We start from the raw sequence: 15,456 nt of genomic DNA, 5'->3' as shown, positions 1-15,456 counted from the left end.
AACTGGCAGTATTGTAACGAAACTGCCGGCAATGGCCTTTTAAACTTTAGGCATTAAATAAAACTCCACCTTTCAACGGAACTGCGTCATAATATTGGACCACGCAGTAGCATGGAGTCAAAATGGCAAATCCAGCCACGAACTGCCCCTCCTCACAGGGAGGGGTGCTCCTTTTATACCTTGTTTTAAAAAAAAACTGTCACATGACCTCTACTGCCGGAAAATGACGTCACTCCACCATTGCAAGACCATTACCTTAAGTCGAGTATAGCTTCAACACCACTGTGTCACGTGACAAGTACAAGATACCCACGGGTACGTAACAATAATACAGGCCCTTCGGCCCACAAAGTTGTGCTGAACATGTCCCTACCTTAGAAATTACTAGGCTTACAAATAGCCCTCTGTTTTTCTAAGCTCCATGTATCTATCCAAAAGTCTCTTAAAAGACCCTATCGTATCTGCCTCCACCACCATTGCCAGCAACCCATTCCACGCACTCACCCCCCTCTGCATAAAAAAAACTTAACTGGCATCTCCTCTGTACCTACTTCACAGCACCTTAAACCTGTGCCCACTTGTGGCAACCATTTCAGCCCTGGGAAAAAGACTCTTGACTATCCACACAATCAATGCCTCTCATCATCTTATACAGCTCTATCAGGTATATCATTGCCAGAGGTTCAGCAATCTCCTCCCTCGCTTCCTACAGTAGCCTGGGGTATATATCATCTAGTTCCAGTGACCTATTGAACTTATTGACCTTCAAAAACTCCAGCACATGTTTTTTCTTGAAAGTCTGTGCACTCAGGCGTTTCAGTTTGTTGTAAGTCATCCCCACAATTTCCAAGGTCCTTTTCACTTGTGAATACTGAAGCAAAATATTCATTCAGTCAAGACAAGTCAAATTTATTTATAAAGCACATTTCAAAGCAACCCATGTTGACCAAAGTGTTACACAAGCCATAACAGGAAGCTAAAATCATAAATACAAGAAACACAAATATAAACAACAAGGCACACAGCTAATAGGCACAAAATAAATAGGCACGAGCCTAGGCACAAGCCAAAAATCAGCCACATCAGGAGGATTCAAACACTAGTGAATAAGGGTAAGTTTTGAGCCTGGACTTAAAAGAGTCAATGGAGGGGGCAGATCTGTTCCACAGTCTAGGGGCTGCAACAGCAAAGGTGCGGTCACCCCTGAACTTAAATTTAGATGGCAGGACAGCTGGGAGCCCGATGTCAGCCGACCTGAGGGACATAGAAACATAGAAAATAGGTGCAGGAGTAGGCCATTCGGCCCTTTGAGCCTGCACCGCCATTCAGTATGATCATGGCTGATCATCCAACTCAGAACCCTGTACCTGCTTTCTCTCCATACCCCCTGATCCCTTTAACCACATCTAGCTTCCTCTTAAGTATAGCCAATGAACCGGCCTCAACTGTTTCCTGTGGCAGAGAATTCCACAGATTCACCACTCTCTGTGTGAATAAGTTTTTCCTCATCTCGGTCCGAAAAGGCTTCCCCTTTATCCTTAAACTGTGACCCAGTTCCCCAACTGGGACTGAAGTTCTGGACTTCCCCAACATCGGAAACAATCTTCCTGCATCTAGCCTGTCCAATCCCTTTAGAATTTTATACGTTTCAATAAGATCCCCCCTCAGTCTTCTAAGTTCCAGTGAGTATAAGCCTAGTCGATCTAGTCTTTCTTCATATGAAAGTCCTGCCATCCCAGGAATCAATCTGGTGAACCTTCTTTGTACTCCCTCTATGGCAAGAATGTCTTTCCTCAGATTAGGGGACCAAAACTGCACACAATACTCTAGGTGTGGTCTCACCAAGACCTTGTACAACTGCAGTAGAACCTCCCTGCTCCTGTACTCAAATCCTTTTGCTATGAATGTCAACATACCATTTGCCTTTTTCACTGCTGCTATACCTGCATGCCCACCTTCAATGACTGGTGTACAATGACACCCAGGTCTCGTTCCACCTCCCCTTTTCCTAATTCGCCACCCAGGTAATAATCTGTTTTCCTGTTCTTGCAACCAAAGTGGATAACTTCACATTTATCCACATTAAATTGCATCTGCCATGAATTTTCCCACTCACCTAACCTATCCAAGTCACCCTGCATCCTCTTAGCATCCTCCTCACAGCTAACACTGCCGCCCAGCTTCCTGTTATCCGCAAACTTGGAGATGCTGCATTTAATTCCCTCGTCTAAATCATTAATATATTTTGTAAACAACTGGGGTCCTAGCACAGAATAAGGGGTTAGAAGGTCTGCGATATAGGAGGGGGCCAGCCCATTTAGGGCTTTATAAACAAACAGGAGAACCTTAAGATCAATTCTGAAATGTACTGGTAGCCAGTGGAGAGAGGCCAGGATAGGAACAATATGGTCTCTCTTCCGGCCACCTGTCCGGAGCTTGGCTACGGTGTTCTGGACCAGTTGCAGGCGGGACAGGGACGACTGACTAATTGCAGTATACGGGGAGTTGGAGTAGTCCAAGCAGGAGGACGTAAGGGCGTGGGATATCACACCCTCATTAAATACATCAGAGTATTTTAAATGATTGGCTGATTGAGAAACAACTGTTGAGAATGTAGCGGTGAATTCTAACCAAAGCAAGTTGCCGTTGCTGGCGACCCCACTGATTTGTTATATTTTCATGGCATTCCCTCAGCTTCAGTGATTATTGTTACAAATGTCGGTGATATGTATTCGATCCTTTATTAGCAATCAGCCAACATACAATCTTGAAGCGATGAAACTGAAGTGTACCCAAGTGTAAGTTCAGCGTATTTGAGAGGATAATAACAAAATATATGACATCTGTCAGTCCTCAGCTGTGTACCACACAGAACAAAGCACAAAATGTATAACTGATTCCCTTCGCATTTACCACACCACCACTGATGCGACTTGTTACCATAAACAAGCATTATAAATACACAACGCAGAATGCAATGCAGATAGAGGTCAGATATATGGCTCCGACATACAGGTTCAGCTCTGATACTAGGTCTTCCACCTGAAATATTAACATACTCAACTGTCTTATTGAATAGTCTACATTGTGCTTAACAAGGTGCCATGTAACTATCTGATAATAGCCAGGTGATATGTTCAAAGATATCTTGACCAAATTTAGGCGATAATAATGATCTTAAAGTCCTGCCGGAGAAAATGTAGTGGTTCAGGATAAGATGTTGTGATACTGTGTGTGACATTGCATTGTTCAGGATGGCAGAGTGATTCTATATCGACCCCAACCATATATTGCCATAGATGTCAATGCCAGGGGATGTTAAACTGAAAGGAGACGGTGCAAATCAGGTGTGACTGAGAAATCTGCATAATCCAGTGATGAGAGGAATAGATGTCCCATTGGTCAGCAAAAATGTTTCACTCCACACTGCTGTAACAGCTGTCCATTAATCACCATAGCACTGCCAGTGGTAGGAGGACCAAAGCAGTGGGTGCTGTCTGCTCAACCTGCCTTGCCATTCCATTTCCAGGTCAATCCTGGTCCAGGACACAAGATTGGTTCCTAAAAGGTATTGCCTGCAATACAGTGAGTAGATGTCCCAGAGAATCCTAGCCCAGTGTACAATCCATGGGGAAAGCAGAAATGGACATTGTGGGACTGTGGGTGGATGGGCGCAGGTGGACCAGGTGTTGCTTATTCAGGCAACAATAAATATATGAGTTAGGCAAGGGTTTATATAACAAATAACAGGTTTATTAAACACTGAAAACAAACCCCCTAAAAGTAAACAAACACTAACGTAACCGGAAATCAGCTGCTGTGCGGCAGCTTATACAGTTCTTAAAGTGATGCAGCTCAAACAGTTCTTAAAGCGATGTTGCAAAAACAGTTCTTTAAAGTAGTATTGCCAAAACTTCAAAAATGCTCACAGTCCATTTAAAAGGAGAGACTTTATAAGACAAATTAAATTCTCTTTCACGTCGCTTTGCTTCGATCCCCGGCGTCGAACTTCTCACGAAGAATTTGCGAAATGTAATGAAACGGCTTAAAGGCACTGACCTTTCCTTTATCACTGTCCTCAATCTTTTCTGCTATCCCGCAGAGATTAACAACGAGAACAGTCAATGAATTTTTTCAAATAAGGATTAAACAAGGTCGAACCCGTTTCACCGTTGAAAATCAATTCTCCTCGATCTTTAACTCCAGAACTCCGATCTTCACTCTCCACTGATCCTCAACTAGCAGTATTGTAAAGAAAATGCTGGCAATGACCTTTTAAACTTTAGGCATTAGATAAAAACTTCATCCTTCTACTAAACTGCGTCATCACATTAAATCACGCAGTGGCATGAAGTCAACATGGCAAATCCAGCCACGAACTGCCCCTCCTCACAGGGTGGGAGCTTCCTTTTATACCCTGCAAAAAAAACCTGTCACATGATCTCTACTGGCGGGAAAATGACATCACTCCACCATCACAAGACCATTACCTCAAGTCCAGTACAGCTTCAACCCCAGTCAAGTGACAAGCGTACCACTGTCATGTCACGAGTACATAACACCTCCCTCCAAAAAAAACATTTTTGGTCTGACAAGAACAAAAATTTTTAACAATTGCTTACAAGAAAAACAAATGTATAAATTTTATAACATAGCCAATACACAATACCATCATATAACAGCTTATAACTCACAATACAGTAGGAGTGTTACAATTGAAAAAAAACACTCCATAAAAAAAATTGCATTGTACATTCAACATCGAGATAGACAATCAGCAACCACATTATCTTTACCTTTAATATGAGTTATCACAATATTGTACTCTTGTAATATCAAACTCCAATTTAATAATCTTGTGTTTTCGTTTTTCATCTTACTCAGAAAAACTAACGGATTATGATCAGTGTAAACAATAAGTGGTTTTAGAGTTGTACCAACATATACCTCAAAATATTCCAAAGCTAAAACAAGAGATAACAATTCTTTCTCTATTGTCGAATAGTTTCTTTGATGCTTATTAAATTTCTTAGAAAAGTAAGCTACTGGATGATCAACCTCATCACCCTCATTCCTTTGCATTAATACTGCTCCTGCAGCCTCATCACTAGCATCCACAGCCAATGGAAAAGGTTTTTCAAAGTCAGGTGCCTTAAGCACAGGTTGTTGACATATCATTATTTTCAATTTTTCAAATGCTTTTTGACAAGGCACTGTCCACACAAACTTCACATTCTTCTGCAGAATGTTAGTTAATGGAAGGGCAACATTAGCAAAATCCTTACAAAATTTTCGATAATATCCTACCATTCCCAAAAATCTTCTGAGAGCTTTCTTCCCCATTGGAATGGGAATCTCTAAAATTGCCCGAACTTTTGCCTGAACAGGAGCTACCTTACCTTGACCCACAACGTAACCAAGGTAAGTCACAGTGGCATGTCCAAATTCACTCTGAGCTAAATTAATAGTTAAGTTAGCTTTTGAAAGCCTTTCAAACAATTTCTCCACCGCAATAATGTTTGCTTCCCAAGTATCATTTCCTGTCACTAAATCATCAATATAAGCATCAGTATCTTTCAATCCCTGAATCACAGAGTTAATCATCCTCTGGAAAGTACCTGGGGCATTCTTCATCCCCAATGGAAGAATATTATACTCATATAACCCAGATGGAGTTACAAATGCAGAAATCTCTCTACCTCTGTCCGTTAATGTAACACACCAATACCCTTTCAATAAATCAATCTTTGTAAGGAACTTTGCTTTTCCAACTTTATCTACACAATCATCTACTCTAGGAATTGGATATGCATCTGTTTTCGTTACAGCATTCACCTTCCTATAGTCCGTACAAAACCTAATACTACCATCTGGTTTTGGCACCATAACACATGGCGAACTCCAATTTGAGTTAGAATGTCTAATAATATTATTCTCTAACATATATTCAATTTCTTTCTCAGCAAGTTCACATTTTTCTATGTTCATCCTATATGGATGTTGTTTGATAGGTTTGGCAACTCCAACATCTACATCATGTGAAGCTATAGTAGTCCTTCTCGGAACATCTGGAAACAACTCCTTATATTTAAAAATTAGTTCCTTCATCTGTTGTTTCTGCTCTAGCTGTAAATGTGCTAATTTCTCATCAATATTTTCCAGAATGGTTGAATTTGGTAACCTAACAGAAAATGTTGGATTTAGAATGAAAGTCAGATGAATTATCTGTCCTGTTCCTAGTTAAATCAAACTCATTCTCACTAACCACAACAGTCACAGTATCAGATTGTTTCTCATAATATGGCTTTATCATATTTATATGGCAAAGTTGTGTTGACCTTCTACGATCTGGAGTTTTTATCACGTAATCCACATCATTGATTTTAGACACAATTTCATAAGGACCATGAAATCTAGCTTGTAAAGGATTTGTCTGCACTGGGAAAAGAACCAACACCTTATCTCCAGGCTTAAACATCCTCATCCTAGCTTCTTTATCATATCAAGTTTTCATTTTCTCTTGAGCCAACTTTAAATTTTCCTTGGCTAAGCTACAAGCTTTATGTAACCTGTCCTTAAATTTCAACACATAGTCCAACAAATTAGTGTGTACTTACTTACTAATCCATTGTTCTTTCAATAAAGCTAAAGGTTCTCTAACTCTATGCCCAAACACAAGTTCAAATGGACTAAACCCTAAAGATTCCTGTACCGATTCCCTTACTGCAAATAAAAGAAAGTTTATACCCTCATCCCAGTCACTTTCATTTTCCACACAATATGTCCTAATCATATTCTTGAGGGTAGAATGAAACCTCTCCAAGGCACCTTGCGACTCTGGATGGTATGCAGACGAAGTGATTTGCTTAGCTCCCAATTTATAAACTACCTGTTGAAACAATTCAGACATAAAATTACTGCCTTGATCAGTTTGTATTTCGTTAGGTAATCCAAAATAAGTAAAGAATTTTATAAGAGCCTTTGTCACAGTTTTAGCTTTTATATTCCTAAGTGGTACTGCCTCTGGAAACCTAGACGAAGTACACATGATAGTCAACAAATACTGATAACCAGTTTTTGTCTTTGGTAATGGACCAACACGATCTACAATAACTTTAGAAAACAGTTCACCAAATGCTGGAATAGGTTGTAATGGAGCCACTGGTGTAACTTGATTTGGTTTACCCACAATTTGACAAGTATGGCACGTTTTACAAAACATCGCCACATCTTTTCTTAGACCAGGCCAGTAAAAATGTTTTAAAATCTTGTCCTCAGTTTTCCTTACCCCTTGATGTCCACCTAAAGGAACACTATGAGCTAAAGTCAAAATCTCATTTCGATAAACTTTAGGGACAACTACCTGGTAAACAACATTCCATTCCTCACTTGCAGGAATTGTAGGCGATCTCCACTTCCTCATCAACACTCCTTTTTCCAAGTAATATCCTACTGGCACCTTCTCAATTTCACTACCTAGTAAAGCTTGCTCTCTTAATTTTATAATCTCAGGGTCTCTATTCTGCTCTGCTATCATCTCCTTCCGAGACAGAGATAAATCTTCATAGTCAGACTTACTCCAAGAATCTTGTTCAAACAACGAAGATAAGAGAGTCTCTGACACATCCTCAAAACTCAAAGCCTGAGTTGAACAGTCATGAGTAACAACCTCATTCTGCGCATCAATCTTTTTAGCCATAGCTCTAGTCACAGCACAGGAAGAATCTGTGTTAGAATTCAACTCTGGTTCCTCTGACTCCATTGTCAAATGCACTTCAGGAAAAACTTGTCCACCTGCCAAGTCATTACCTAACAATAAAGAAATACCCTTCACAGGTAAGCTATGCTGTAATCCTACTTCAACAAATCCTGTAACTAACCCTGACTTTAAATTTACTTTATGTAAATGTACAGGCATAAAATCACTCCCAACACCTCTTATGTAATTTACCTCACTAGTATCAGACTCTTCATTAAACTTCAACACACTGTCTAACATCAGTGATTGAGAAGCTCCAGTATCCCTAAGGATTTTTATTGGCACCAGAGTAGATCCTTCTTTCAAGGATACAAACCCTTCAGTTATAAAATGATCATATCCCTTTTTAACTTGGTCAGACTCTAACAAAGCCTCATTTGTGTTTATCAAACCCAGTAATTTTACAGGTGCTTCAGTATGTTGCACACAAGCATCTGGAACTGCTTCCTTCTCCTTCTTTTTCAATCTGAAACAGTTAGCTAATACATGGCCAGGCTTCTTACAATTGTTACAAATAAGACCAAACTGTCTTTCCTTCACAGGCTTTCCTTCCTCCCTACCTTTCACATTAACATCTGATTTAATTTCTGATTTACCTTGAGTCTCCATGTTATTTCTCCTCTTAAAAATTCTGCCCTGAGGAAATTTGTTCTTATGGATTAAAACATACTCATCAGCTAATCTAGCACAGTCCTGCAATTTATCACTATCCCTCTCATTTAAGTAGGTCCTTACTTCAACAGGAATGCTTCTTTTAAATTCCTTCATTAAAATCAGCTCACTCAATGTATCATAGTCCCCATTTACATTTTTAGAAGAAACCCATCTCTCAAAACACACAGCTTTATCATAGGCAAATTCCACATAAGTTTTTTTCACAGACTTTTTCAAACTTATGAATCTTTCCCTATAAGCTTCTGGGACTAATTCGTATGCTTTTAGAATAAGCATTTTCACAATATCATACTCAAGTGCTTGCGCAGCAGTTAAAGCTGTGTAAACTTGTTGTGCTTTACCTTTAATTACACTCTGTAACCACACTGACCATTTTTCTCTTGGCCACTCTGACATCCGAGCAATAGTTTCATAATGTTGAAAATATCTTTCCACTTCTGTTTCACTAAATGGAGGGACCAATTTAATTTCTTGACTAGCAACAAATGGTTTTCTAGAACCAGAAGACTGATTCCCAGACCTTAATTCCTCTATTGCATATTCAAATTCTCTCCGTTTTTGTTCAGCCTCTAACTTACAACGCTCCAACATCATTTGTTCGATTTGCAACTGCATGTCCAGATTACTTATTGGAAACGACTCTAAAATAGATTCATCAAAAACACCCGAATCCACATAGTGTGACATGATTTTTCTCTGTATTACAGCCTTTGATGTAGTCGTCAAAATACCTTTAAGTTGCAATCTACGAGGTATCTCAGATACCTCAGTTTTCTTCGCCTTCGCTAACGACTCCGCGACTGGTGAAGCCAGAAACTCATCAATATCCATTGCTGCCGAATACCACTCACAAGCCAATCAAACAAAAGAATCGAGTATTCCCCTTTTCCAAAACACCGATTCAAAAGTTAGCAAGCATTTAAACTCAAATGAGCCAATCCGGACATAGCCCCCATATTTATGTTACGTATTCAGGCAACAATAAATATATGACTTAGGCAAGGGTTTATATAACAAATAACACGTTTATTAAGCAGTGAAAACAACCCCCCCCCCCAAAAGTAAACAGACATTAACGTAACCGGAAATCAGCTGCTGTGCTGCAGCTTAAACAGTTCTTAAAGCTATGCAGCTCAAACAGTTCTTAAAGTGATGTTGCAAAAACAGTTCTTTAAAGTAGTATTGCCAAAAGTTCAAAAATGCTCACAGTCCATTTAAAAGGAGAGACTTTATAAGACGATTTAAATTCTCTTTCACGTCGCTTTGCTTCGATCCCCGGCGTCAAACTTTTCACGAAGAATTTACGAAATGTAACGAAACGGCTTAAAGGCACTGACCTTTCCTTTATCACTGTTCTCAATCTTTTCTGCTATCCCGCAGAGATTAACAACGAGAACAGTCAATGAATTTTTTTCAAATAAGGATTAAACAATGTCGAACCCGTTTCACCGTTGAAAATCAATTCTCCTCGATCTTTAACTCCAGAACTCCGATCTTCACTCTCCACTGATCCTCAACTAGCAGTATTGTAAAGAAAATGCTGGCAATGACCTTTTAAACTTTAGGCATTAGATAAAAACTTCATCCTTCAACTAAAGTGCGTCATCACATTAAATCACGCAGTGGCATGAAGTCAACATGGCAAATCCAGCCACGAACTGCCCCTCCTCACAGGGTGTGGTCTTCCTTTTATACCCTGTAAAAAAAACCCTGTCACATGATCTCTACTGGTGGGAAAATGACGTCACTCCACCATCACAAGACCATTACCTCAAGTCCAGTATAGCTTCAACCCCAGTCACGTGACAAGGGTACCATTGTCATGTCACGAGTACGTAACACAGACTTTGTCAAGGCTTCAGTGGACAGGCCCAAGGTGTTTGGAAATGTTTTCCTAAGTTTAAAAACAAGTTCTCCTTTAATTAATGTTTAACCCTGCTATTATTTTTTTTTGTTAGCAGCAAAAAATGATCACACCTGTCCTCAAAATGGCTCCAGGTGTGAGCAGTGGAGGAGTTCCAGTGACGTCAACATCGGGAAAGGACATGGGTATGTTGACAAATAATTTTAATTTATAAATAATCTGCTGATTCTATGTCTGGGTTTAATTTAGTATTGGCAATTCATGAAATATTTGTGAAAACTGAGCTGAGAGAGAGAGAGTTAACATCTGGCGGAATCACCGTCACTCATGGAAGGATTACAATTACCGTCTGCTGCTCCTCTAACAGATTGTGATGCACATTAAAATAGTGAGTTACTCCAGAAGACCAGACATTCTGCAGATGCTGAAAGTTTTGGGCAACAAAAAGACACACAAAAGATTGGCAGAACTCAGCAGGTCAGTTAGCATCCATGGAGGGGAATAAACATTTGATGTTTCGGATCAGGACCACAAGGAATAGAAAGAAATGTGATAATATCGAGAATTTCTGTCCCCCTGATTTCCAGTCCAATGAAAGGCCTTGGCTTGAAACGCTGATTGTTTATTTTCCTCCATAGATGCTGCCTGACATGCTGAGCATTTTGTGAGATATCCCAGAGATTTGCTGAGGAAGGGGTTGACCAGGCAGGCAGGCAGTAACCCAGAGCAAAGTGGTGGTAATGGGCAGCACCGGGAGAGTGATGGTGATGAGTTACCATATTCTCAGGAATAAGCAGTCCTTTCCAAACAGAGAGGTATATTCCCGGGGACATGAAAGAGCAGCCTTCAACAGATAGGACTATACCCCCGCTACACCCTCGGCACTCCCCACCCCCCAGCCCAAGCCCATTCCTCCCCCCCCCCCCGGGTCCCCATACGTATATTTTGGACTGTGTCTGGTGATCTTTAGATTCCAGAGAGAATGTTGCTGCCCAATATGGGGTCAGTAATTTCTTAAATGCTCCTCATTTTCCTTCACAGGTCCGAGCTCAGTGATCACTGAGCTCCTGACAAACTTGGATGATATCCAGCTGCTTCACCTAACTGACTTCTACCGGGACAGGCTGGAGCAGGCGATCGAAGGAAAGGTACACGGAGTGAGCCTGGCGATAACGGCTAAGAATCGGTTCAGTGGAGAGGAACATCGGGTGAGTGGGAGGGAGAATGGGTTTGACTTTTCACACATCACAGGTGTTGGAACCTTGACTCATCGAATATTAAATTAGATAAGCGAACAACTGGGAAATAAATACTGTACATGCAATCTCGAATATATGAATCTGAACAGGTGATAGAAAGGGGTGAAAAGACTCCGCAGACTGGTGGGTAGCTACTCAGTGTTCGGAGTGAGTTGAGCAGGTAACAGTTGTGTGGGCTTACAGTATTAAATGGAAATATGATGGGAGGTTTTGGTTTGGGAGGACCGTACAGCGTGATAGCAGGATGTCAGTGAAAACCGGGGCATCACAGGTGTCACAGGAGCTCAAGTGTATTCTGTTCTGGGTGGAGGTGATTAGGTAATAATCTGAATCCACAAACAGTGTGAATCGGGGAATACTGCCATGTTATAATGTGTAATCACTGAATGAACCTCCAATGGAAAAGGCAAAGGAAAGGCATCAGGTGTCAGCCGGTAGTCCATTGGCATGCTGGACACTGGCGGACTGAAGAGATGAATCATATGATCTTTTCTGCAGTTTCTCTAAGACTGCTCGTTCTGATATAAAAACCTTCCCGACTTCTTTCTTCATCTGTGATTGTTATTTTCTGATTTCTGTTCTACACGGTCAAATCCGGTGAGGAATTATTTATGGATTGGGAGCCACGTCAGTGAAGTGGTCACAGACCAGCCAGGATCTCATTGACTGGTGGACCAGGTTCACAGTGAATGTCCCTCCGTGTGCTTTGCACTCAGAATGTACAGTCCATGTCCAGACAGGATCAGCACCCGTCCGGGTGACTACTCAGTGTGACCCTGTTACAGAGCACGTCAGTTACTTCACATTTCCTATGTGAATCTGTCAGTCCCCAAAATGTTCACTGTTACTCTTCACAGAAAATCTCCGATCTTGCTATTAAGGGAGAGCGGGTGGACAGTTCTAAACTCCTCCTGAGCCTGGTGATGGAGAAGGACTCCCGCACCCGGAGGGTGATGTGGGAAACATTTGTGAAAATGCGGATTGGTGTCCCCAATTTGGACAAAGTACTGAAGGAAATACAGATATATGGTGAGAGTATATCAGAGATTAATTTAAATTTGTATTGCAACACAGCACACTTTAAAATTTTACAAAAATGATTTTCTCAATTTGTTTAAATTCAATCAGGTTGTGATCCTTCCCATCGACCAATTCCTGCTCAACTTTTACTGACGGTTCTCAGTGCGCTGAACGGTAAGTGAACGTGCAGTGAACATTGAAGAGTATAACACAGGAATCAGCCACTAGGCATATAATATTGTGCCGTCCAGCTAAGAAGTAAATCAAACACACCCAAACTCCAATCTCTCTTTCCTACACCATGTCCATATGCCTTCATCTTCCTTACATCCATGTGCCTATCTAAACATCTCTTCAAAGCTTCTAATAATTTGCCTCAACCACCTTACCAGGCAGTGCATTCCAGGCATCCATGACTCTCTGATTTAAAAAAAACTACCCCTAACATCCCCCTTCACTGTACTCCCTCTCACCTTCAATATATTCCCTCTGGTAATAAACACTTCAACGTGAGAAACCGATTCCCTCTGTCCACTCTATCCATGCCTCTCATAATGTTGTCAACCTGTGTCAGAGCTCCTGGATCCAGAGAAAACAAGCTAATTTTATCCAGCCTTTCATGATGGCACATGCCCTCTAAACCAAGCAGCATCCTAGTAAACCTCTTCTGCTCCCTCTCTAAAGCCTTTACATCCCTCCGGTAGTGGGGTGATCAGAATGGTATGCAGTGGCCCAGATGAGGCTGAAGCAGAGTTCAGGGAAATCGAGGGTTGTGGGATTGCGGCAAGCAAGGTGGAAAGGACTGAAAATATCTATAAATAAATTGCAATCAGTTAAATTGTGACCATCTGGATGGGAAGCTCACTACATCCATAAGCCCATCACGTCTGTGAAAATGGAGCCCGGGCAGTGCATGGGCTCTAGAGATTGTAAGGCTTCATCATCACAGACTGAGTTGGATCACTCAACTGCACTTTTAACAGAGGAGAGAGTGCAGGAAAGACAAATATCAGAAAACTTATTAATATTGCATCAGCCCATGTTTTATCTGATTATTCAAAGCTCTTAACAGAAATATAAGGAATCTCGGCCAGAACCCTGGTTCAGTCTCTCATTTACAAGAACAAATCCCAAAGATGATAATTTAAATATGGGAAAAGAGATAGACGAATCAGGAAGTTTACAAACTACTCATGTCTCTGTCAGCTCTGTCAATGTTGTTCCAGTCCACATCCAATCATTTTCATTTTTAAATGTTTTTTATTAATTATTATTGAAGATTAACAAAAAAAGATATATTAAGTCAAATATGTCATTATGTACAATAAAGAATTAAATTAGCAAATAACTGATTAACAAAGCTAAGCAATATATCAATAATAATAAGAAAAAATTAAGTGTTAAGAATATTTTGTTGGAAGAAAAAGAAGAAAAAAAAACCCTACTAAATGAAAAATACACAAAAATAAACCCATTGGGAGCACAACCCCGGAGCTATACATCATACAAGCTTACAGAAAAAAAATCAATCCGCCAACTCAAATCGACTTAAAGAAAAATCTGAAGGTAACCATATTAATTAACTCAAATCAGATGATAGTAGCCAGTGAATGAACCCCACCTTTTCTCAAAATCAAATCGACGATCAAAAGTTCAACTTCTGATTTTCTCCAAACTAAGACCTGAGAAAACCATTGTATCAAAGTAGGAGCAGAAGCATCTTTCCATTTCAACAAAGTAACCCTTCTGGACAACAATGTAAAAATGAAATTACATGTTGGTCTGATGGAGAAATACCATGAATATATTGAGGAATTATACTAAATAAAACTGTCAATTTATTAGTTTGTAAATTAATGTTTAAAGCTTTAGAAATTGTAGCAATAGACTTCCAAAAATGCTTCAATACAGAGCACAACCAAAACACATGTGTCAATGTGGAATAGACAGAGTGGACAGCCAGCGCCTCTTTCCCAGGGTACCACTGCTCAGTACAAGAGGACATGGCTTTAAGGTAAGGAGAGGAAAGTTCAAGGGGGATATTAGAGGAAGGTTTTTCACTCAGAGAGTGGTTGGTGCGTGGAATGCACTGCCTGACTCAGTGGTGGAGGCAGATACACTAGTGAAGTTTAAGAGACTACTAGACAGGTATATGGATATATAAGGTGGGGGGGGTTATATGGGTTATATATATATATGGATATATAAGGACAGGTATATAAGGTGGGGGGGTTATATGGGAGGCAGGGTTTGAGGTTCGGCACAATATTGTGGGCCGAAGGGCCTGTAATCTGCTGTACTATTCTATGTCTATGTTAATGTGACTGTCTCAGTTTTACATCTGTCACACGATCAACATTAGGAAACATTTTTGAGAGTCTCTCCTTTGTCAAATAGTAACAATGTACACTTTTAAATTGAATTAAAGTGATTGGCCCAAATCGAAGAAGAATTGACCAACTTCAAAATCCGCAACCAATCTGTTATCAGGGTCATTCATGTTAAGCTCTGTCTCCCAATCTTGCTTAATCTTAAGTGAAGGATTAATTGTGCTGTTGTAACAATAAATCATAAATTTTCCCAATAAAGCCCTTCACTAAAGGATTCATTTTAAAAATAATATCTTTAACAGGTCAGAATCTTGTATAAATGGAAAATTACTTAAGTAATTTTGTAAAAAGTGTCTGACCTGAAGATATTGCAGGAAATGTGAATATGAGAGAATTTAGTTACTAATTTCTCAAAATACATCAGTCGGCCATCTTGAAACAAATCCATGAAGGAATAAACTCCTTTATTCCTCCAAAGAAGAAAAGTAGGACCACTTAATGAAGGTTTAAATAAGTAATTTTGATAAATTAAACTAAAAAGTTTAATTT

The 15,456-nt window shown here is 40.1% G+C and overlaps 1 protein-coding gene across 9 annotated transcripts in view; it reads left to right on the top strand.

Annotated features, from left to right (window-relative positions):
- LOC132394265 (NACHT, LRR and PYD domains-containing protein 3-like) overlaps nt 1–15,456 on the top strand; it is a 123,625-nt gene that overhangs the window by 72,528 nt on the left and 35,641 nt on the right. For 5 of the 9 annotated variants that reach the window (XM_059970166.1, XM_059970169.1, XM_059970168.1 and 2 more), the window contains 4 exons: nt 10,393–10,483; nt 11,340–11,506; nt 12,415–12,586; nt 12,686–12,751. In XM_059970166.1, the coding sequence (XP_059826149.1) occupies nt 10,393–10,483; nt 11,340–11,506; nt 12,415–12,586; nt 12,686–12,751 (496 nt within the window). Of the gene's footprint in view, nt 1–10,392; nt 10,484–11,339; nt 11,507–12,414; nt 12,587–12,685; nt 12,752–15,456 lie in introns of those variants that run through there. The other 4 variants (XM_059970172.1, XM_059970171.1, XM_059970167.1 and 1 more) reach the window with 3 other exon arrangements.

Source organism: Hypanus sabinus, chromosome 5 (assembly GCF_030144855.1).
Source record: "Hypanus sabinus isolate sHypSab1 chromosome 5, sHypSab1.hap1, whole genome shotgun sequence".
NCBI classification, from domain to species: domain Eukaryota; kingdom Metazoa; phylum Chordata; class Chondrichthyes; order Myliobatiformes; family Dasyatidae; genus Hypanus; species Hypanus sabinus.
This window is presented reverse-complemented; position numbering and strand designations above follow the sequence as displayed.